Below are 25307 nucleotides of genomic sequence, written 5' to 3'. Positions count from 1 at the left end.
GTGGAAGGAATAAAGACAACAGAACACAGCTGAATCCAACAGTAGTTTATTACACGCTCTTGGCAGATGAAGTTAGACACTTCAGTTACCAGTAAATATGGATTTAAATATTAGTTGACAACTGCAGAAACTGTACAAATACAAAAATATCATTAACAATAACCAAAAGGTTCTGACATATTAACTTCTAAACAGCAGTTGTACACTATTATACAGCAATCATTACATGATCCTCGACCTAAATCAGGGCTTGCACTTGAAAGCACTTTTTTGTTCTGTTTAAAATGAAAGCTCTCCAAAAGGTGGAGAGACTGGGGGTCACAGCCACATTATGTCTCAAAATACCATCAGAGTATACTCTTGCCTAATATGGAGAAACCTGTGTTATATTTTATCGATAATCGCTTTTTTGGGGGAATATGGTAACAAGAAAAATAGATGCATAAAATTTTAAAAGCTAACTTCCAATATGCACAAGATTTTTAATATATATTTATATATATAGTAGTACAGATTTCATATATGTCAAGTATAGGCCAAATTTTGGCCTAAGTTTAAGTGCATTAAGTTTAATATAAAATCCCCTTCAGCCTTTGCTCTTACTTTTCAAGCTGCTAGCTACTGAATTATCTTTAGTTACGGTATTATAAACACCCTTGTTTTAAAATCTTATTTCTGTTTCAGGAGCATCAGCCATGACTTTCACTAGACTTTCTAACAAAATAAAGTTCTCAAAAAAAAAACCCTCAGTGACTAATTTAGTCACCTAGTTTAAATTGCTAGGGCTTCTTATTTACACTTATGATTAATATTTTCAAGGTAGCATTCTCCTTTGTACCTTTTGTACTCTTTGATCTTAATTATATCCTGCAAGCACACACTACTTCGCTTCATTTTGTTAAATGGACTCTTAGCAATATGCAAATTATTTCAGGTGCAGAACAAAGTGCAAAAACCATTTTCTAATGCATAATTAACTTGCTTAAAACTCAGCATCTGATACGAGCGTTTTAGAGAACACCTCAAGAGTAATATCCTCTCTGCCACACGATACCTCATTTCATTTCCAAATTAAGTTTTGTTTGCCCTTGTTTCACAAAGTAACATAGGAAGAACAACAACTTTAGTGACCCAGCTATCTATCAATCTGACACGTACGGTATTTACAGTAAATTTTAAACAGGCTCGTATATCAGCTGGAACAAAAACACACTTAAGCTTTCTACCAGAGTAGAGGGGGAAAAACTTCTTTACTTTGAAAGTAACAGAGCGCTGGAACAGGCTGCCCAGAGAGGTGCTGGCATCTCCTTCTCTGGAGATACTTGGAACCCGCCGGGATGCTTTCCTGTGCAGCCTACTGTCGGGAACCGGCATTAACAGGGGGTTGGACTAGACGATCTCCAGAGGCCCCTTCCAACCCCTACAGCTCTGTGATTCTATCAAAGACCTCTCATTAAATCATTCCATGCAACTTCTTGACATAAAGAAGTCAACAACTCCTCAAAGTCATTTGCAGAATACAGCAGTAAATTGTATAACCCAGAAACATTCCATGTCTTAAAACAAAGGTCACTACGGAAAGCCGAGTCTCAGTAACCACGGCTCAGTTCTCCTGCCATCACTTCAGCTACAGCTGACAGTATTCTGAAATCTTGTTACTCAGCAGTGCTATGGAAAAAATATCAATTAACTGCTGCCAGTGTACAACCAGTTCCAGCTACTATGGAACATCCAAGTTAAGCCCTTTAAAAGTCTTGTAAAAACTGGGCTAAGAGATCTTAAGAAGAACAGTCTCCCAGTCCTCAAAAGCAAGGATATGACACGTACACCTTAAAAGGTAAGTCACTTAACACACACTACTTATTGGATGCATTCTGGGATCATTCTCAATGAAATATGTATGGAACTAGGTGCAGAAATCCCAACAACATTAAGAGGAGCTTGACAGCAATGGCCCCTCGTACAACCGAATTATTAAACATCTTATATTGCATGTGAATCTCCCTTTAGTATTTAGAAAGCAAATACTGAAATAGAGACAACTTTTAACACAACAGATGTATTTACATGCAGCATGCAAGGCTGGCTTTATGTATTTGAGCAGCTAAAACAGCCGCTAACAGCCCTTAAGTATTTACAAGTTCAAAACAATCCTCACATAAGCAGCAATTGCTTACAAGAAGTTCAGGACACTCCTTGGGAAACAAACAAATGTGTAAAAAAAATAAAAGCAACGAAAGCAATAATGAAATCTAGTAGCAGAGGGAAACACGTCAGCTTCTAAAATCTGGACTATTTAACACTGTTCTGGTAAAAAGCAAACAAAGCCACACATCACCGTCAAAGACGCCATTTATAAAGAAATACATCGTTCTGGTTTCAGGTTGGTTGTTTTGTTCTTTTCAATTTTTCCTCCAGAAGAAAAGCTGTACCTAAGCTTAAGGAAAAAGTTTCTCAGTCAAGAAGATACAGCTCCCTTTGGTTTGCCAATTCACCTTGATTAGTTTTAATTTTATTTAAATTTGCAAGGTAAGTAATAAGGCAACGTGACCAGATGCTGAAGAGCCTCACGGGTGATCACACAGAATAAAGATGCTCCAACTGCAGTTCACAGAATGGGAAGCACAAGTAAGAGCTTTATTGTAAACAAGAAACTTTATTTCCATAAGAAAGGATTCTAGAACTTGCATATGCATTGCATTGTGGGTCAGCCCCACTTGAGGGCCAGGTCAGGAAAATGAATTTCTTATGCAGAAGGCAGAGTCAGACTGATTTCTGTCTCTTCTGTCTCAAAGAAAAAAAAAGAATTGCGTTCCAAATCACACTCTATACTACTGTTAGCTGCAGTTTTGCATTTCACGTGGTAATCGAATAATCCCAATTTAGCTCATACCTTTTTGTAAAAAAAATGCGTATCTGGATCTGCTTCAATAATGTAGTTTTATTTCCTCAAGACTTCCTAATTCAGAGTTTAAGAAGTGAGCTAAAGTGACACGTGAGTAATGGTTTTGCTCCACTCCATGAGACGTATGAAGTACATTGTCCTTCTGAAAAGACACTTCACTACCTTTTTAAAGCTACGTTAAATCCATTTATAAATAATTTGGTACCAGCTGGTGCTCACACTAGAACCATTTTTTCACATCCAACTCTTGCAATAGTTTAGGGAAAAGAAAGTGCTCTAGTTTGACCTGTTTCATTACGATTAAGTGGAGGGATCTTAATTCACTATTAACCAAAAATACATTGAAATGAAAATACTTAAGTTGGCTTTTTTCCTTTCTTCTGCTTTTTAATACTAATTCATACTACAAGATGTTTTGTGCTAAATTGCCCTCTTGAGCCTAGCCCCCTATAAAACATGAAAATAGAGCAGTAAAAGTTTATTCATGTAAACTTCAGAAAAGCAGCTGCACTCTTAGCGACAGGGCAGTAAAGGTGCTGTATAAAGCAACATTCCTAGACACGTTTCCTACGGACTCAACAACGTGGTACATGGACCGCGACTCTCTCAAGTTGCCCAGTGTAATGTAGAAAAATATCAAATATATATTTTGAATAATGGTAGAATAAGCTACAGTGCAATTGTCCTTAGTGAAAGCCCTACCTGCATTTTTCCCCCCATTCATTCTAGATCTTCCACAGCAGGTTCCATTAACAGTACAACAGAGCAAGCGCAGCCACAGAAGACATTTTAAGAACATTCTTCTTTTGTAAACTTCAAGTTCCTAGAAGTAGAACACGTACCTTAAAAAATTAGTTTTTGTTCTCACATTCTTTCTATGCTACAGTTTTAAATATGCTTTACTATAAAATGTAAAGTTAAGACGTTTAATGAAAATATGTCCTAAATTTTAGGAAAAGTCATCCCATTATTGTCATCAGACTTCAGCCTACTTTAAAGTAATTGGAACTACAAACACTTGTTGAGGGCTTTTAAACATAAGGCATTTTGTGTACATTCCTCTCAGCTATTTACTCAGTGACTACCTTAGTGTGCAAAGCCAAACCAGAGGAAATCAAAGCCCTGAAAACCTTGCAAACAAATGTATCTTTTGTATACATTCAGCATAAAACTGCAATGGAGAAAAGACAAACAAAATAGAAATATGCACTGAAATTAGCTAACCATCTTCTACAAGATATGATCTTTTCAGCTGGAAAGGAAGTTCAACACCATCAAATCCTTTGAATACATTCATAGCTGTGCATTCTGAATGCACACCAGAAAAGTCCAATTTTGTGTCATCTATTGCCAGTTCATGGTATCTTGGACTACTCTGAGGAAAGAGATACAAAGCTAAGTTTGTCATTTACATATTAACAGTTCTGAGCTCATATCTCCAGTAAAAAGAACCTCCTGATTCCAAATATTGCGTAAGAAAATGTAAGCTTTGTATTCTAGCTAGATGATTCCCTAAGTTACGGTTTTCCTGAAAGAAACTTAATGATACATAAGTAACTCACATCTGATCAGACAGAAAGACAGCTCCTTGCAACACACCAGTTCCTAACATGGAGACAACACAATGGGTAACACAGTAACAGACAACATGAAACTCAAAAGAACCAAATAAAATTTCAATTCAAAGGTCACATCCTGCTCATCACTGTAAAATGGATCGTGAAAAGCTCACAAGTGCATAACAATAAAGTCCAGATATGCACAAACCGTTCATGAAATGACCACAGTGTCCAATGAGTGCTCATACCTACCTGCCAGAATGCTTAACACATTCAGTTTGATCATTACATTATCTTATAGCTAAGTTGGGTAAAAGTCATTATCACCTTTCAACACAGTATGTTAATGAATTAAAATATTTAATTTTTTCAAAAATAAGGATATTTCCTAAACATATCTAAAAAGCACAGTACTTCCCAATCAGTTTGGAATACTTGGCGACGTCCCTTTCTCACTAGAATGGACTATTTTTATTGGTTATATTTTCAGATAAGTTTGAACATCTCTCCTTTGTAAAAACCATCTCCAGAAAAATATATCCTCTTCAAGTAGCTTACAATACACATTAAAAATACCTACAAATAGGTTACTGTCCATTTACAAGCTCTTAATGTCAAGAACACAATTCTTGCTTCATTTCATGCATGCAATTCAAACAGGCTAAACCGTGAATATCCCAGTTCACCTGAACCACGTCAGCAACATGGACAGTCACCATTTAAAAACACCTGCCTAATTATATTTGATTTTAAACAAAGTTAGTCTTTTTACATCACAGTACACATGGCATTTCTTATTTTAGCAACAGAAAGGCACAGTTATTAAACCGTAAGATACAGTACCTGAATCATACATGCTCTAGTGTTATCTACCACCAGTGCCAATCCAGATCACTTACTCCGCAGGGGATGCTAAAGAAAAAAAGCTTCTATTTGGTGGCACTTTTTTTTTTTTTTTAGAAAAGCTCAACTGTATTACAAGTTTGGTCCATTAAAAATGCCTACTAGCCAAAATATCTTAAGCTTTGGGAGATAACCAAGGAAAACCAACTTAGCACTGTACGGTCCAGCAACATGAATAAGTTACTATGAAATGGCAAAAAAAACCCATGAATGCAGCTTTCTGATTAGCTGTCAGACATACCTGTTAAAACGTCAACATATACAGATACAGTATGACAGACATTCCAGGTACATTCATTGTATCACACACAAACACCTTGTGACAGCAGTAAGTCCAGACACAGCATTTATAGACAGCACTTCTCAAGGTATCCAACTTCTGGCCCCACACCACACCAGAGATGTGCGATGTCTTTTAAATGCTTTGTCTGTTACATACTGCTGCGAAAGCAAAGACCCTGCTAAAAGCCAAGCTCGCTGGCCTTCGCTTAGCAAACTAGTGCACCTCTTCCAAAAGCAACTAGCTCTGTTCTTCCTATTTTAAGTGATAGATCTACATCAGGAAAGACCAACAAAATGGAAGACGCAAGGAACAATAGACATGAGGGAGAACCCAACCATTCCATAGGTAATATAGCGATAGGGTAGCTCAACTTCCATGCGCTGTCTTGCTTTCCGTACGTCGTCGTGTGGTATGCGAAATATTTTACATGCCAGTGGAATAGTGGCTTTCTTCATCGCTATTTTTGTTAGTAACAGAATTATGACTCCAATCAACAACCGTAATATGGCTTTCCCAAACACGGTCACGGTGAGGGAGGAAAGAGATAAAGGCAGCGCATCAAGAGGGGGATCTAGTTTCACACCCATCATGTAGTTAACGTGAGAACCACAGGCTACTCCAGCACCGCAGCCCAGTATCTGAGCTGTGTCTCCCCGCGATGTGCTCCACGTGTCTAAAGTAAAGGAGAAGATGCCCAGGGCTAAATGGAGACTGATGATAATGAGGGGCGCGTACTTGTAAGTTAAGTTGAAGTTATCGATCAGGTCCACAACTGGATGGAAGACAATTAGGATGAGAATAGCATACAGAAATCCAGCAATAACATCCTGTTGAGGAGAGAAAAAGATGCTTTCAGTGTAGAAACTATTTTTAAAACATAATTTAAGTCACATTAGCATGGAGACAAGCCTAGCTGCTCTGTTGCTGAAGTCTACTTGCAATTCCCATCTTTTCACGTTTACTGGACACGTCTTTTTTTGTTAAGGGTAAAGTAAGGAATCGTATTTGATCTGATGAAATTGTAGAACTGCCCATCTGCTGGCTACAAGGGCTGACAATGAATAACAGTAAAGCAGCAGAAGACTACTGCAACCAGACAACAGAGCAGCTGGGACTCCACACAACTCCAGAGTCATGATAAGCAATAGCAAAACAACAAATGCTTCCAGTTGAGCAACAACTGAAGTAGAGAAGGGGAAGGAACTTCTGTGGCTTCATACTTGAAGTGCAGTTTTATTATTTTTTAAAAAGTATCTAATGAAAGTGTTTCTCTACTTATTTTTCAACTTATCACTAAATTTCAGCTACTGCTGATTAATTTCTCAGTTGCACAGTATTACCTATGAATTTTGTCCCCATTATTTGTTAGTAAGTCTGCTGAAGTCTTTGTAGACATGCAAGCACCAGAGGCCAAATCACCTTTATCACATGGTTACCAGATTTCCCATGCAAGCCAGGAGGTATGATTTCCATCTGCAGTATTTGTACTGCTGCCTTCAATCAATCATTTTTATTCACTTCCACTAATGAAATGCTTGATATAAGCTCCAATACAATTTGACTGATACAAAACCAGACATGCTCATTTCAGAAGCCTTCTGCCCTTTGCCACCCTACCCCCAACATTATGTAGCACAGTTCATCTACATAATAGGAGTTAATAATTCATTAATTAAAATTAATATGATTCACTCAAACACTACAGAGATACAAGAGCTCTGAGTAGCCCAGTCTACATGATGCATTGCTACTTCTTGCATGACTTGGTTCCAGGGCATTATCTGCGTTCAGCTGAAATAGCAGTGCATCCCAATGGTCCTCCATGCAAACGGTTCTGACTTGGGAAGCCTCCAACTGCTAATGCAAATCAGTCATTCAGCTTTCCTCCAGCTGCCTTATTTTCACGTGCTCCTTTTATACTTACTCCATCCACCAGCTTCTTTACTCGCTACCAAGTTTACCACTTTCTGTCAGCTTTTTGCCTTTTAGCACCTAAACCTCCTCAGCCATCTTACATTCAGGCTGCCATTTTGTAGCGCTCTTCTGTTTCCCATACATTACGTGTGTTCACGTCTAGTTTGGATGGTTTTTTAAAAAAAATTTAAATAAATTCTGTTTCTCAAGGATGAGAACTTTGTTATTCATTTCTTTTAAAACTTTGATAAGTAAAATCCCAGCGTATGCTTTGAAACCTGAGCACACACTAACAGCCACTCTATTATCCTACAAAATTACTTCTCTTCTGTAGGGGAAAAGGTAGCCTATGCTTTGCTGCCTTAATCACCCAGTTCCAAACTAAATCTGCTGGAGTATAAATGAACAGGTGCTTGACATGCATTTTTAGCTGCTGCATCAGTTCTGTAAATATTCTGCTGAACTATCATATGCAATTTATCTTAAGCAGGTGTGCAGAAAGATCTTTGTAGGGATGGGCCTAGAGGAATACCTTCTGAGAGATACAGGGTACCTCAAGGGAAGATACAGAAAACTTCTATATACAAACTTTCCAGAATAACAAACGCATATCTAACATTCCACTGGTACTTGAATAAATGCCCCAGACAAGAGCAAGAGGCATTTCAAAGTTGTTCTAACTGCGGTTCAAGCAACACGCCTCATTTGAGCGGTCCATAATCTGGTTTTGCTTGTACACCCAATATAATCTCAGCCTACATTGCTGTGTCACACCACATCATGCTCCAGCAATCAATGCGTGCAAGTCTAAAGATGATGAAAAAAACCCAAGCATGAATAACTTTGCCAGAAAATAAAAAAACAACTTTCAGATGTTGTTCTCACCCTATTTTTATTATGTGCAGGACTTTCCTAGGTCTCTGCATTCACTGTACACAAATTCCCAAGACTGTTCAAGCATTGAAGGTGACGTAATAAAATCCGAACTCTACTGAGTGAAGGCTGACTACAAGCTTTTTTCTACACTGAAAGTGAGAACTGGAAGGTCTGAATGACAACTCAGTGACACAAACTTTGGTACAGAATGTTAATGCTCAGCAGTTAATCTTTCTTTACGTCATGCAAGAAGAGCAAATGCAATCTTAAATATTGTAAGCACACAGCACTAGTTTTCTAAAAAGACTGAAGAATTAGGTACACATTACTGTAAATCTTGATGATGCATTTGTTTACATTTTGCTTTCATTCAGCTTCTGACATGTCCTGAGACTGTATTCTAGAAGACTTTGTACAGAAAGTAGCAGAATTGCTACACAAATACGGCATCCAGGTGTTAACATCACTATTTGTATTGATTCCAAATCTAATAAACATCAAGTTATAGAAATAAGAATACAGAAATAATAATAATGCAGAAACCTGCTAGAGAACTGCTCCAAACTTCTAAAGTCTACTGACATTTATTGGAGCATCCAGCTATTACAGGAGAGCCTAATAATACAGTTACCATGTGCCTGGGTGCCTTGTTCCTTTTTATACACGATTGCTGCATGTTAAGGACAGCCTAGAAAAACTGAGCACACGTTGCAGATCATATTGCAGTGTATTTTCTCCACTGGGGAAATGCAAGTATTCTGTTCCTACAGGTATCCTACATGTCCTACGTACCCATCCTGTATCCTGTAGAATCAAGATACTCCAAAATAAAGAATGCTAGATGCAATGACTGTGCTGTAAAATCTTTTGCAATGGAATTTATGAAGTCAGAAATTAACAGAAGTTGTTAAAATAAAAATTCAGGATGATTCTTTCTTACCAAAATGGAATGCATTCCCATATAAATTCTACTGCAGCAAACCAAAGAACACCAGCAGAACGCAAGGATCAGTCCAAACATAAGGGGATACTGGTAGGAAAAAAATTGAAAGATTGTATTAGTATCTGGGGAGAATCACTAAGAATTCTACGATCAGCTACAGAAATGTAACTCAGCAACAATCCATTAACGCAGCTCATGCTTACCCTTTTTCTTGTCTGAGCTTACCAAAGCCCACCTGGCTACCTCCACTAAGACCGCTTTTAATTAAGTCAAAACATTATAAAATCAAGCTTTTTTCATTTTTCCCTTGTCCTATTCTTTTGCACTCAGGCCACTTGAATTTCAGGGTGTTAGGATTTTCAGGTTTGGGCTGTTTCATTGTGGTTTTGTTTGTTTGTTTTTCCCAGACAAAGCAGGAACAAGTTAACAGATCTTTGCAACAGTTAGTCTTGTCAATCTATTGTGTTCTAAATTGGGAACACAGTCAGAACCAATCCTTGTGTTATAAGCTGTGGAACAGTTTCACTCTGGGTAACAGGGCTACGTGATACACTGGTATTGTTAACAGTCATCCAGGCAGAATCTAATAGCTTTACCTTTCTCATGATAAAGCAGAACTCAATGATTTACTGCTGAATTCAACCCCCTGCAGACTTTTAGAGGTTCTGCAATCCATGACTTATCTCCAAGCACCAGTACAAAACTCCCAGCACAGTAATCTTTGATCTCTAGGAAGTCATATAAATCTCTCTCACAAGCCACATTAGTTAATCAAAACCCATCAAATTATCACCAAGACATTCTGGCAAACGAAATATATTTTCATGATTATAAAGACTCTTCATTAGGAAAGAACAATTTACTTGGTTATAGCAAGCATGTAGCAGAAAACGTGGAAACAGCATGTTATCTTGCATAGGTTTGGGATAAAAGCCAGTGTACTACCTCCACATCTCACACCGCAGTAAGAAACGTTTTCCTCACCACCGCACTGCACGACGTTGTGTAAAGCAAGAGACAGCTTCCCTTTTCAGGCTTAAAAATAATTAGTAGTTACAAACAAGAAGCAGTCACAAGACAAAGCAGTTCCAAAATTGCTTCACTTCCTACATGAACACAACGATATCAAGATAGTTTTTATTATTTTCAACATAAGCAGTTTAGATGTAAGTGCTACCTCAATAAAAAACAAAGTTTCAGGCCCTTCTCTTGCCTTTGCCTTGCTCCTTTTACGCAAGATGAAGGGCAGAATACCCACCACACTAGAGAAAAGTCTTTAATTCACTTGAAGTTGTACATACTTTGTGAAGGCCATTGAACAAACGTACAGCCTTCTAAATCAGTATTTCAATGAAAGGCTTGAGAAGGTATTATCGCTTTTCCATATTATTGCACCACTCTTTGAATTCTCAGCTTCAGGTTGATCTGAACGGGACAAACCTCAAAGAAAAAATTCCCAAACTAACAGAAAATCAGGAATTTTGCATTTCACATGAAAAACACGTTTTACATTAAAATCATTTCTACGTGGCCAGCTCACGGCTTTGCTACATCTAGTTTAAACTGATTAATGAAGCAACAAGCCCTTTTTCTACTGCAGTTGCCTACAGACTGTACCTGAACAAAATCACATTCCTAATAACTTATTTCTAAAGGAACAGAAGGAAGAAGCTCAGAAGCTGGAGGTTTGACAGGAAGGCTAATGAAGCAGCAGGATCGGCAGGGTACAGCAGCTAACGATACTGCGATAGGAAGTTGGGACTGTGGGGGAGATGATGTCAGAGCTGAACAGCAAGAGCCTCAGAAGAAGAGCACGAAGAAAGAGGCGGACACAAGGAGCCTTGCTTTAAGAGTTCTCAGCAAGTCATTATAAACAGCAGGGAAAGGAGGAGAAAAGCTGGAAATGAAGCGATTGCTCTCAGGAATTCTCAAGAGAGAGGTGTTAGGGGAAGAAGCAAACTGTGTCACTAACTCCCACTTTGAAGAAAATTTTGGAAAGAACACCTGGCTCCCACACTAATATATATATTTAAAAAAAAAAAATTTTATGCTATTGAGAACAGACCTCCATTAAAACATCTAAAAACACCGGACAGCTTAGTTCCTCTGCACCAAAGCATCCGTATCCAAGAGCTCAAAAACTTCCCTATCGTGTCCCCATTAAAAAGCCAATTATACATTTTACAGAGGTTCACGCATTCTTAAGCATAGAAGAATTTTTAACTGAACCCCAAGCAAATTACTCTTACTGAAATAGTTTTAGGATGACCTGCCAACAAATGCGCCCACAGTATTAAGCACATTCTGATTTCTGATCCTTCTAATGCATGATGCTGATATTTGTAGAAGCCCTGAACCCAGACAGTTTCTTTGCACCCAGGCGAGCTCACTCACCACACATTATATCACACCGAGCTGCCTCCAGCCCACCATGAAGCAGCAGACTACTGAAACAATAACTATGCTAATTTCCACCAGAATAATACCCCACCACGAAGTGGTTCAGTAGATTTCTATGGTTAGCTCCCATGCTAAGCATTCCCTTCCACGGTCCCGATGGGCACATGTGGGCAACTGTTGGGTTACCTAAACTGGTAAGTTATTTTACTGACTGATATAAAAAGGAGCTTCAGATAGACATATTTACATTTAAGATACAAGAATAAAGTTTGACCTAAGGAAGGTTTTAGCTTTCATCTGTCCTGCCTTCTTCCAATACTATTTCTGAACCTCCCTGCACAGCACATGCAACTGATATGATTTTCCCAAACCCCAGAGCCCACCTGTGGAGCATCATGAAGCTGTAGGCATGTTCTGAGGCTCCAGGGTTCCCTGGATTTCTGCTAAGGAGGTCGGCAGGACAACCTCCCTTGTTAGAACAAAAATAAAGCACGATATCCTGCTTCTCTGGGGCCTGCTTTCACTCCTGCCTTTTAAAATCAACCACTAGGATCAAGAATTCTTAAGCAGGTCCTACCAGTTTGGTGTTCTGAGATCTGCCTTGAGGTGATAAGGTAATCGTGTATTTCGTTCTCACACAAGGGATAAGTGCACCAGGTGACTAAAGGAGAATATTAACACTATCACACACTTTGTAGCTCAGTAAGGCAACTGCTCAGCACCGTGACAAGCTGTAACACCACCTGGGGACAGCACCATGATCCTTAAAAGATAAAAAGAATACAGTATTAGTGAACACTTTCCAAGTGATGTTTCTTCTGGAAAATGATGTCCCATTCCAACACATATGCATACGCTGAGGTAATACCATTCATAGCCTCCCACTGCCTAGGCATATGAAATCCCCCAAATGCCATTCATCATCTCCTGGCATAATGCCTTATGAGTATTAACATGTGTTATCAACCCTGCTTCACAACAAAGTGTTTCACACAGCTCCTCTCCCAATTGCAAATGATTCTTCAAAGAAAAAACAGCTTCTATGATGCTTTTACCTTAAAATAGGCAAGTTAGGGAATATTAATGTGAAAGTTTTAATAGAAACAAACCAAGTGTTCACAGAATTATGCCTATTATGCCCTCTAAAATTTATTAGATATCTCAATTGCATCTATCTCACATCAGCAGTTTTGAATATGTGGAATATTTATTGAACTGCATAAGGCATTTGTTTTTCTAAAGTAAAAAATCTTGTAATTTGAAAACCTTAACCCAATATAAAAAAGCTCACATAGTACTCAAGCTGAACTTCAAAATCACATACTGACTCCAAGCCAACGTTTCTCCTGGAGGAAAGCGCCCACATTTTGCATTAGATCAAATCACTGACCTCCAGTTTGCACAGATCTTTTTCTGAAGACCACAACAAGACTTTGGTAATATGCATAAACATGTAGCACACCAAATACTTTAAGGAGAAAGAGAGGCAGGTTTAACTGACAGTGACACAGAGAGCGTGGATAAAAGGAAATGCATCATACAGCCAAGTTACAGCCACTGGCATTTTGGCTTTTAAATGTTTGCATTGATATGATGTGTTTCTTTGAAAGCAAAGTGTCTTGGTCTTTACATATATAAATGAGGGACAGATCACAAAGCAAGTTCTTTAAAAAAATAAAATTGGACAAAATAAAAGTGAACTGGTTTACTGAATTCACATATTAAGTTAAAGGGCTGGGAATAAAGCTGACTGACCAGAACACTGATCTTCTTCCAGGCCTTGATTTTGTTCCCACATCCAGAATCTTGTTTTAATCAAGAATACTGAACTAAATCGGTACTGTTTGGAAAATAGCAGTGAATCTAGTTCCAGGTAAGTTCTTGAGCATTGTATGCCTTATGTTTTCAATGGAAAATTCCCATTTTCTTCAACCACATCCTCCAAAGACAGCTTGTGAGCTTGCAATGGGATCACACAGCAAGTGTCCTCCCACCGTGTAATCTGACTTTATGCCAAGAGCCTTAATAACATAACCATTGTTTAAAAATGCTCATAAGGAAACAATCTGTCTGAAAAGCTTTGACCTAGGTCAGAAAAGTCTTTCTTTTTGAATGGAACATTTGTTAAACACACTCTAGATGCTCATTTCTTTACAGTTTGAAAGCACATTCTGTACTGGATAAGTTTCCAGTACCCGCAAAGGGTTCCAAATTAATTTTCAACTATATTCAACGTTTCGTGGTATGATTAGAAACAAACACTGAATAATAAATCAGAATCTCAGGTTGAGTTTGAAACAACCAATTTGGGCCACTTAGAGGAAAGAATGCGAGCAGCAATTGCAGCATCATGCTTTAACCAGGAGGCCTGGGCTACATATAGGCAGCAGTCATCTGAACAGCTATAAACAGCTTTGACAAAAACAACAGGGACACTCTTTGGCCAAATGAGTACAGAACACAGCATTATTCTCTTTCTTCCACTGATGAATCTTAACATCAAAAGGCATGAAAATCTGAGTGCTACGTGGCATTATTAGAATCTCCTCTTTAAATTCCAAGAGGAAGATTTCAGTGCCAGCCTTGCAGAAAGTTACAGGTTTAATTTTCCATTAGGTATCTGAAAAGAAATCAGGAGTTGAATAGGAATGCAAGCCTGTTATTTCTCCTTGCAAGCATTACAAATAACCTCCCCCAACACATCCAGCAAGAATAACCTACAACTTCCTCTGTTTATGCCCTCAAAACCTAAAAAATAGCTTTTCTGCAAACTGGTGTTCTATGCTAACTAAGAATTTGCTTACACAAAACTGAAAAATAGTTAATGCCAATCAACACAATTCCATAGGACAGGTTCACAGCCCTAGCAGAGACACCCCAGTGGATTCGTAACAGGTTGCTATGCTCTGCTTAACACAAGCTTGTAAGAGTAAGTGAATCAAACAGGCCTCACCACTCCTCCCCAGCTTTCTCTTCAAATAAGCTACGGACATTCACGTGGGCCCCCAAATATGACAACTCAAATATACAGCACAGGGCAAATTTCTCCAAATTCACAGTTCTGGCTCAAGACCTTTTTACTGTGCAAGTATGCTGTGCTTCCAGATCACCTCTTCAGCAAGGCTTCTCACATCAGAAGCATTTTAGTTTGATCGCTTAAGAAAAACGTAATAAAAGTCAGACAAGCACACATCTTGCTCTCTGTAAAATTCCCATGATAGCAGCGCTATGATGAGACTATTCATCCAGCACCAACAGTTAATTATTCCCCGTTCCCAGGGGTATCTAAAAAGTCAGCCTCTTGAAATAGAAGAAAGAGGCAGACAATTCTAATGGTAAAATTTAGTAGCAGTTCAACTGAATGACGCAGAACTCTCTGAAATCCCAATACAGAGCCTGTCAAACCCATCTCATTGTATCACATTCGTCACCATCGCATGATAGAAGTGATGGTGCAAATGAAAGATTTCTGGAAGGGTGTTTGAGCTGGTATCACATTACACACACCATTTGTGCTGCGGAGAATCAACACAGCATTAAGTAAATGAAAACTGCAAAATGCATTGAGGTGTGTCAGCCAAAGCAACAGTTACAGAATGGTTGGGCTCTACTGGAAGTCCAGTTGTAGCGCTCAATACGCCACCATTTTCATCACTGTTGGCAGGATCTGTATATACAACACAGGCAGATGAGTACGCAGGGAGGACAGTACTGCCATGCTCAATGATCTAAACTGCTTTGCAAGATAAGCCCTTCCCAACAATGCTAGTTAATACGGTCAGATGCAAGCTACTCATTGATCAAGGCTCCGGGCTCCTGCTGAACATCAGTTTAGCCATGCTCGCTTGGCAGCCTGCAGCCAGCAGCTCCTGATACAGCTCTGGGAAAGCAGAGCCCAGGAAGGGGCAGGATTCCCAATACCTTAAGACAGAAACTGTGGCCAGAGCCAGGGTGAGCACTGAAGAGTAGGAGAAAAGTGGTTTCTGCCCTCTGACCATTCATTCTTTTTTGCCTCCTTAAAATGAAGCAGCAGGGTTATGGCACGTTAAGGGATCATCCTAACTCAAGCACAATATCTAACTGAAATCAGCAGTTCAAAGCCATCAATTAAAATTTAAATAAAAAGACGTTTTTCCCATAGTCTCACATTTAGTGTTTTGGAGATTGGGTAGATAACAACCAGCAGTTCTCACCATCTCTCCTACCCAGCTCAAGATACTGTTTTGAGCAAACCTGCATATAACTGTCAGCATCTCAAAGAAAGCAGGTTTCCTCCAGTGTGATAAAGGAACAGCATTCCCTACATTGTATCAGGATTTATAGCCTCACTGCCCTTAACTGTTTATCCTCTTCTTCCAGGGTTTCAGAGCAATCAAGATGGGAAGGAAAATATCATTGGTAACACTCCTAAATTTTGATTTGAGCTTTGTAATTCAAGCTTACTGAAATGTCTTTGAAGCAGGTAGTGTTCCCAACTGAGATTTAAAACACAATATTTAATAAAATGATGCAAGTAGAATCAAAAGTTTCTCCTTTTGTTATGAGAGCTTGCTTGAAAGTGAGAAACTACTTTCTGCACTAGAAAGAACAGTTAGCTATAATTAAACTTATCTTAACATCTGACTTTCATCTAGAAAGAAGTCACTTGCGTTGAACATTCCCTGTGAAAATGCCACAACCATCATCTCTCCAAATATTTTACTTCAGTAATTACACGTATATGCAAATATGTTAGTTTTACTATGTATGGCCAGAACTCCTTCTGACTACTACATGAAATGCAAATAGTTGTAACAGGATTACTGATAGATATCGAAAAATAGGAAACCCCAAACCTGTTGAATTAAGGAAAATCAATTGGAAATGAATTTTTTTTGTTTTCCAGTGGGTGATTTGGGCCACACCTATAAAAAGAAGAGCAGATTTGCCTTGTTCTCTATATTGTTCAAGGGAAAGACTAACAGGTTGTTCGACAGAGAAGTATTACACAATAGTAGGAAGTCATAACCCAATGAAAGCAAACTCCAAATGAGTTATACAGGAAAGTGATTCCCCTTTCACTTGAATAAGCTCTCCTGGAGCAAGAGTGGCTCTCTTTGGTCTACTAAAACCCCTGAAGTGTCCAGCTTAATTAGTTACTTTCACTCCAGGAAACCCTGCCGAGAATTACAGCTGCATCTCCTGAAACTCAGCCCCATTCCACTATAATTTTTCTGAACAGAGTGCTAGGATTTGGAGTCGTATTTACCACGATAAGGATCTGTGTAATGCTCGCTTATACTGAGTACAGAGAAAGGCTGCACCCCAACATTTGCAGCAAGTTTAAAATCTAACTACCTGTACCTGTTGATACACACCTATAACTTGTCTATAACTTGTCATTAATAGCTTTCCAAGTAAGATGGATGTCAGTTCCAATTGGTTTTGGTGGTGGAGGTTTTGGTTTAAGGCAGCCTGTTGTTCGTGGCTTTTCCTTTTTTTTTTGTTATTTTAAATCCCCTCTATTTACAAAGTAGTACAACAGAAAGAGTTTCCATATAGATCCTACCCCTTTTTCAAAGTAAGTAGAACAGCAGGAGCATTAGATGAAAGCTTAACTCTCATTAGAGATGCACTGAAAGACATTCAATATACTGTAAGTTAACTTCTAATACCTAGAAGTAACTTTTAAAAGTCAGAAAGTTTTTAAATGGTAGAAGCTGGTTTCAGAAAGGTCTGTTTTTCAAACCCATTTCGTAGGAAAATGGAATTCACCTGAAGACTTGTGCTTTGCTCCCTCATTTCTTACGTGTGGTTCTAAGTGAAGAACAAGGCTCTATGCATGTAACTTCTTAATATGCATTCATTAAAAACGTATCTAAACAACTAGCACAATATTTCATTGACTGCAGTTGCAGAGGTGGCAACGAGATTTAATCCAGTTCACTGGCAAAAGAACTATTTTACACATTGTCAGTTTGCTGGTTTTATAAAAGCAATCAAGGTAGGTTCTGATTAGTGCACACGCCATCAAAATCTGTGCAAAAATAACTGATGCTATTAAATGAGCTTTCCTACATGCAAAGAAAGAAATCCCATTCATCCTTTAATAGACATCACCCTCACACATCTAAGAAAAATAATAATATTCCAATCATAGACAGCTCTAAAGACCAATTTTATGGCTAAGCACCTCAGTGACAGAAATCCAAGCATTTATTTCGTGAATACCCACAAAGTGTGACCCTCAAAAGCCTGCCAGGCTGCAGCAGAGCGGGCCATCACATTTTCCTAGCAAAGGTTATGAATCCCCAACAGCTTCCTTTCAGGCATGCTGCACCACCTCACCAAAGTAGCTATGTAAGCTCTGGTTAAAGAGAAGACAAACACAACGCAGTTTCCAGCCTTCAACTCCTTCTCCTTCCTCTTGGGCACCCATTTAGTACACTGAGATAAAGCCACAGAGCGGAGATTGCAAGCCATAACCGGAAGATAACAGTTCAGCTTCTGCATAAAGCTTAAGAAAAAATTCCCTGTACCAAGGCAGCACACGTGGCTTAAAACAGTCAAGTTTTATAACTGAGTTTGTAAATATTAACTGCTTAAAAGTACAATTATTACTTAACTTCAACTTTATACGCAGAGCCCTCAAAACCCTACACTGAATGTTTGCAGCCTGGGAAAGCATTCTGCCTCGCTTACTGCAGGAACTGGCGCAGTGGTTGAGAGAACCGAGTACGTGTTGGGCTTCCTTTGGAATCCCTGCTGTTGGCCAGACCACTAACAGCGTGTGCCACCACGAAGCGCGTGCCGCAGCCTGTGTGCACAGATGGCCAGCAGCGTTCCTTCAGCTTCATCCACTGCCTCAAAGTGCAACAGACCCCCGCAGCTTTTGCTGACTGAAGGTTCTGAAAAGGTTCAGAGATCGCTTCCTGTTAATTACTGGCGCATTCATAGTTGTAAAAGCACCTGAAACTAAGCGTACTCCTCAAAGCAATAAATGAGCATCACCAGTTTACGGGCTATTCAACTAAAAATTAAGTGTTAAAGAAAAGGCAGACTGATTCAAGCTACCAAGTGACTCAAAGCAAAGCAGGCTCAGCAAAAAGCCCTTCAGTTCCTGGCTCCCCACCAAATTCTCAGTCAATAGAACCAGAAGCCTATACAAACATCAGATGCCTATCACAACTGCGCGCAAACCACTCAAGCCTACAAGAGAAAAGCTGAAAAATCTCATGAGAACAACGTGCCGCTTCTAATGCAGACTTATAACACGTACAGAGCTCATCACTCGCTATAAAAAAAAAGGAGAAAAAGAAAAGAAACGTGGTATACCACAGCCTCACAGGACGGGGGGCTGAGCGTTACCTGCCAGCGGCCGTAGCTGAGCAGCAGCAGGGCCAGCGGGATGGCGGTGCCCGACATGGCGTGGGTGGAGGGCATGCTGTACTCGGAGTTGTAGAAGACCTCCAGCTTCACCACGGGCGGGGAGGCGGGCCGCGGCCAGCGGATGACATCCTTGGTGCACTGCCCCACGTACATCACCCACACCCAGATGATGATCAGCCGGCGGCCCAGCCAAGCGTCCAAGTTCCAGATACAGAAGGGGAAGAAGAGGATGTAGAAGAGCTCGTTGCCCAGCTCGGTGCCCAGGCTGAAGAGATAGTAGAGGAAGCGGCTGCGGGTGTTGAACTCCTGGCAGCCGTCCTCCTCCGTCAGGGAGTTGCGGCGCGGCCTCCTCCAGCGCTGCTGGGGAGCGGCTCCTCCGGGCACGGCCCCGTTCCCCGCGGGATGCCGCTGCCCGCCGGGGGGAGACCCGCCGTTCGCCACCGGCTCCCGGCCCCCAGCCCAGCCCGCGGGGCCCTCCACCCCGCACAGCCGCTGGAAGGCGGCCACCCCGCGCGGGTCCTGCAGGCGGGCGGCCAGCCGGGCCAGGCGACGGCACACGGCCATGGCGGGAGGGAGACAGACGGCCCGGGTAGGCGAGGAGCTGGGGAGGGGGGGGTCGAGGAGAAGCGGGGCGGCTTACGCCCGGTGGGACAGCAGCTCGGGAAGGGATCTCAGAAGCGACGTTCGCTGGAGGACGAGGCGGAGCGGAGCGGCCCCGCCCGCCTATCCCGCGGCTCGGGCCGCCCTCGCCTCAGCTCCTCAGCGCCGCTCGGCGCCCGCCCGCTCGCTCCTCCTCGCGCGCCCGCCGCTGCCACCGCCCCTCTCCGTCCCCGCTAAGCGGCGCCTGCGCGCTGCTCCCGCCCACACGGGCGGAACACTCCCCCGGGGGAGTCCTCGGAGCCCGAATTGGCCGCGGCTCCCGCTCGGTCCCGCCCTCAGCGGAAAGGAGAACCAACCAGGGCGGGGCGCTGCCTGGACGGCGTGCCTCAGCTTCGGCCTCGAGCGTGAGGCGTGGAGGCGGCTGTGGGCGGGGTCTCGGCGGCCTCTGTTGGCCGCGAGGAGCGCCGTGGTGGTTGTGCTTGTGCCTCGGTAGCCGTCCCGTCGAGCTGGATGTCCCTCCCTCTGCCTCAGGGCCTCAGCTTCGCTTCCAGGGCTCCCTGATGCTCCTGGCTGTCCCTGAAATTGTGTTTCTCTACTTAATAATGCCCTAGTACATTGGTACAGCACTTACAGCAGTGACCTGGAAGCAGCTGCAAAAAGTCGTCTCAAAGATTAATGGAGGCCTGAATAAAAAATGGCCAGAATGCTGGTAGAAGCATCCCATCCAAACAATGAGCCAAGCATCACTGTCTATGAAAGAGCCAAGTGTGGAGGCTTTAACTATCAGACATAAGGCTAAACCCTGGGAAGATACTGGCACAGAGAGGGACTTAGGGTTAGAATAAATAAGCATTTACATAAGGGCTCTCCCATACAATGCTATGACAGAAAAAAAAAGGATTAATCAGTGTATAAACAATGGAATAAAACAATGTTCATTGTACTTCTCGTGTTTGGCCTCAGCTGTGCCATCCACAGGACAATTCATACAGTTCTGGTTTTCATTTCTGAAGAAGAATATTGGGAAGTAATAGAACAGACGCTCAGGCAAAAGGTTCTGGTGGTTGGAAAAAAATGCATTACGCTAGGAGGTTTTAAAAACTAAAGCTGTTAAAAGTAATCTAAAGGAATTGAGAAGTGGCTTGATTGTACTGTATAAGAAAATTCCTGGGGGAAAGTACAGGATATTAAAGGCCTCTTTAATCTATTGAAGAAAGGCTTAATAAGAAGCAGTGGCTGGAGGCAGGCATTCTAATATGAAATAAGAGACACATTTTTATATGGTTAACTACCAGAAACCATTCCCAAGAGAAGCTGAGGATTTTTCATCATTTTGTGTCTTCTGTTGAAGATTAGATGTATTTCTGAAAATTATTTTTTAGCCAAGCAGAAGTTACACTTCAGTTTATTGGATGAATACAGGTTGAAAGCTGATGGTCCGTGATACGCATCGTGTCAGGTTAATCTAGTGGGACCTTCATGTTTTAAATTTTAAAGGCTCGAAGCAGACATTTCATTAATAACCATGAGCAGTAGAATCGTTTTTTTTTTTTTTTTTTGCCCTGAAATACTTCCACTCCATAAAAAGCTGATCAGAATTAAAGGTTTGACTGCAGAATATACTTACTGAGACAAGATCTGGGGATTTTGGCCCTTTTACTTCCCAAATTTACACTCTTGGGGTTACTTAGAAAAAAATCCCTGCATTTCAATTTAGATTTCTAAAGGAATAGATCCTCACACAGAAATTTCATATAAAATCTGGATAATGATCCTCCCAGAAATATTTCACATCGGGCACATCAAATATGTACAATTGCCTCAAGGCCAAGAGGTTCAGAGAGCACCAAATGAATCCTGATAGATTTTCTGTATTGTACATTTTATATATATATTTGTTGCATATGTTTCCATTGTAGAGTCTTAACCTCACTTGAGGCATTATCATAGCATAAGCAATTATATTACCAATGGAAGGGCTGCTATTACTGAAAGAGGGATGAATGGAAGATAAACAGTGTTTCAGATCAACAGCTTGTCAGAGAAACACACAAAAACCCACCCCTGAAATGGTACATGGTAAATTTTGCTATCTTGAGATGGAAGGTGGGCTGCCATTTCTCAGCCTTCTGAGAAATGTGCAGTGCTAATCCTGCAAGATACACATGGTTCCTAATTTAAATCCTTCGCTTTTTCCTGGCTCCTGAGCAGAAAATGTAAAAGCAGAAGCTGAAAAACAAGCTGCCGTCTTCTTGTGTGTGTGTTTTTTTTTTTTTTTTCCCACAGCCAAGCCACAATCTCCCCTTAAATACAGAACAAACTGAAATCTGTTAATTACCTTGATGATGAATTCTGGAGTGTGATCTGAATAACTGTACAGGTAAAACAGTCACTGTGGTTATAAAGGATGTAGTGAAACTTGTCTTTATGGTATACGCTTGGTAACATAAAAAAGCTCAAAGTCTTTATGTGTGTGTGGTTGAAACTTTTTACTTTGACTTTGAACTATTAGCGTGAAAATTAGATGGCACTGAAACTGAGGAAGCTTTTAAATTACCTTTGTGTTTTTGAAGTGAGTAACTGCTGCACTGGGCATTCCAGGAGGAGTGTGTAGTGCACCCTACAAATGACTTTTTCCAAAATTGCATTTCTTTTTCTGTCTGCAGTAGATGGACCCAAAACTGTTCTGCATACCTTTCAGCTTATAGTACAAGCATGACATTGTACCGCATGCATTTCCACATGTGGCAAACCAGCATACACATGGCCACGTTCCCAAAGGCCATAAGTATCCAGTGGAACAGCTGTGGGACTGGATGGCAAAGGAGCTGCAGAATACATCATGCTCACAGCTGCTGCCATGACCATCCCATAATGTGGCAGGAACAGAATCAGCACTCATTTATGAAGCAGAACATCTCACTTGCTATCCCTGCAGATGGCCACTGGTTTCTGGGTGTATTGAAGGCACCAGTTCTGCCTTATGAAGCCCTAAACCACTGGAAAACAGTTTATCTGCATCACTGGCAGCCAGCTGTTTTTCTCTCCTAGCATAATTGAAGGAGCAGGTGGCAGGGCATTCTCCAGGACTGTGGTTGCTTATTTTCTATCATTATCTGAAATAGCTTGAATTTGGTCATCTTCTTGTGCACAAAGCATCTATTTGTTAGCATTTTTTGAAGAAAATTAAAATAATTTCCCAGCATGGTGGAGGATAGAAAGGAGAGGCTGTAGAGGTCGGGGTTCCTGTTAAGATTCTTATTCCAAGGCTTCTAGGATTTTGTTGCATTACTAATAATGTTAACGTACCTGGAGTCAGATGCAGGCTTCCTTTTAGATAATTTTGGAGGCAAACAACTAAATATGTTTTTGTCATTTTTGAAAGAAATTTGGTGAGCTGAATACGCAGACTTGAGAAGGTGAGAGTGTATTTTTTTTTTTAAGATTTAATCTTGAAAAATACATGGGAGAATAAGGAATTGTATGCTATTTCCAATTAATATAGTTTAGTAGTTACCACTCATCAATTCCGGTGAAAGCTTTTTCAATAGACCTTAAAAGAATTTAGTTATCTTTAGTAAAAATATGTGTAATGAACCAGTCTATCAGCTGTGTTATTCTCCATGGATAAAAAAATGGTGGGTAGTTTGGAAAGAATAAGGCTTGGTTGTTCTGTTTCTTGTTGCTATTCATTGCTATGCTATAAAGTTTACCAGCTGCAATAAAAAAGGAGTTCAATGACCTGCTGCAGTCCCCTAAAGTCAGTTTGGCCTGGTTGTGCATTTATTTCTGCTGGATAAAGCTAAAAGTTGAATATGTAAGACTGCCTTGTTATTCCTTGTTTGCCTTCATGACACTTCCCATATTTTCAGCTTTTGTAAATTTGTGAAATTCTTCAGGCAAGCATCATTGTTCACACACTAGTAAGAAGTTGTTGCAGTATTTTAGTATGACAGGGGAAGGTCACTGTGTGCCTCAGAGATCTCATCTGTTGGCAGAGCAGATACATTGAGTCACAAAGGCCCAAATAGCTCAGTGGCAGGAACATCAGCAACAAAAGCAGAAAGTCCAAGCTGTGTTTAAGTGGTGAATATTTCACTTTAGAGCCTGGATTTTCCAGGGAATGGACTAAGGTGACTTTAGCGTGTCCCTAGTTTACCTTGGGGTGGCGGAGCACGTGTTCTTGTGGCACAAGATGTACTTTTTATCACACTGCTGCCTCACTGGGTGAAGGGAGAGTGTGCCCGTAGTCACTCAGTCTCCCCAGCTGCTTGCTTTTTGTTTTTAATCCACACGCCTGTATTGGCACATGGTCTTGGAAATGCAGTGACTAGGTAACTGCATGCAGATGCAGGCAGTACAATTTTATGATTTGCTACAGCAAACAGGAATAAAAAATTTAAGTAATAAAAGAGGCTGTAGTGATATGATCTCCCCTGCCAAGTCACAGAATCACACGTAGGATCACAGAATCACAGGGATTGGAAGGGACCTCAGGAGATCATCGAGTCCAGCCGCCCTGCTAAACAAGCTCCCTACAATAGGTCACACAGGTAGGCATCCAGGTGGGTCTTCACTATCTCCATAGAAGGAGACTCCACAGCCTCTCTGGGCAACCTGTTCCAGTGCTCCGTCACCCTTATCATAAAGAAGTTCTTCCGCATGTTAGTATGGAACTTCCTGTGTTGAAGTTTTAGGCCATTGCTCCTTGTCCCATTGCTGTGCACCACTGAGAAGAGCCTGGCCTCATCCATTTGCCTCCCACCTCCCCTTAGATATTTATAAACATTAATTAATTCCCCCCTCAGTTTTCCTTTTCCCCAGGCTGAACAGACCCAGGTTTCTCAGGCTTTTCTCCAGGCCCTTTATCATCTTTGTGGCCCTTCACTGGACAATTATATGGTTATCTTCTTTTTTGTTCTCCTGGGAACATAAATCCATGTGTTTAACCGTATCACTTGCCATTTCAAGCATAATTCAGATGCGGTGACCTTATTTAAGGCATGTTTCTGTTATGTTAAAAATGAAATTATTCCTTTCTTTTTCTTCATGTCATCTTAAATTATTGTATGTCCTCAACAGTAGCATGAGAGTGCCTTGCAGTCATTACTTGTTAAATCCTTAGAACTACTTCATGATGGACCAGAATGCATAATTCCTTTCCACTCTGTTTTACAACTGGGAAGAGATACAGACTTGAAACAATTCCATTACGCTTAAATTTCTTCCATTTTCCCAGGTTCCCATAATTTTAATTATTTTAACTGTGTAATGTATTGTCTTTACGATGAGAAAATGGAAATCTATCTCCGAAGAGACTAATGAGCAACAAAAGACCCTGGATGTTTTGCGTCTTAGTCCCAGGATCTGGAACTCAAAACAGTTAAATTTGGGAAGGCGGAGGAGAAGTTTGTTGCTTTGTGGGTAGGTAGAGTTTGTTTTCTCTTTTTATCAGAAACAAGGAATCAAAAACTGAGGAGGGGGGTTAGATTCTGGCTTTTTCAAATGTTTGGGTTAGTAATATTTAGCTGTAGGTGTGAAACTCCTTTCTAGAAG

General features: G+C 40.7%; 1 protein-coding gene across 1 annotated transcript; it reads right to left on the bottom strand.

Moving 5' to 3' along the window:
- SGPP1 (sphingosine-1-phosphate phosphatase 1) lies at window positions 31-19964 on the bottom strand. The gene is made up of 3 exons (XM_021402218.1): window positions 19131-19964; window positions 9381-9470; window positions 31-6477 (listed from the first exon to the last, which is right to left on the bottom strand). The coding sequence occupies exons 1-3, from the start codon at window positions 19713-19715 to the stop codon at window positions 5926-5928; spliced, it is 1227 nt and encodes a 408-aa protein (XP_021257893.1). The 5' UTR covers window positions 19716-19964; the 3' UTR covers window positions 31-5925.

Source organism: Numida meleagris, chromosome 6 (assembly GCF_002078875.1).
Source record: "Numida meleagris isolate 19003 breed g44 Domestic line chromosome 6, NumMel1.0, whole genome shotgun sequence".
In the NCBI taxonomy this organism is placed as follows: domain Eukaryota; kingdom Metazoa; phylum Chordata; class Aves; order Galliformes; family Numididae; genus Numida; species Numida meleagris.
The sequence above is the reverse complement of the archived record's forward strand: the minus strand, read 5'-3'. Positions and strand labels throughout refer to the sequence as shown.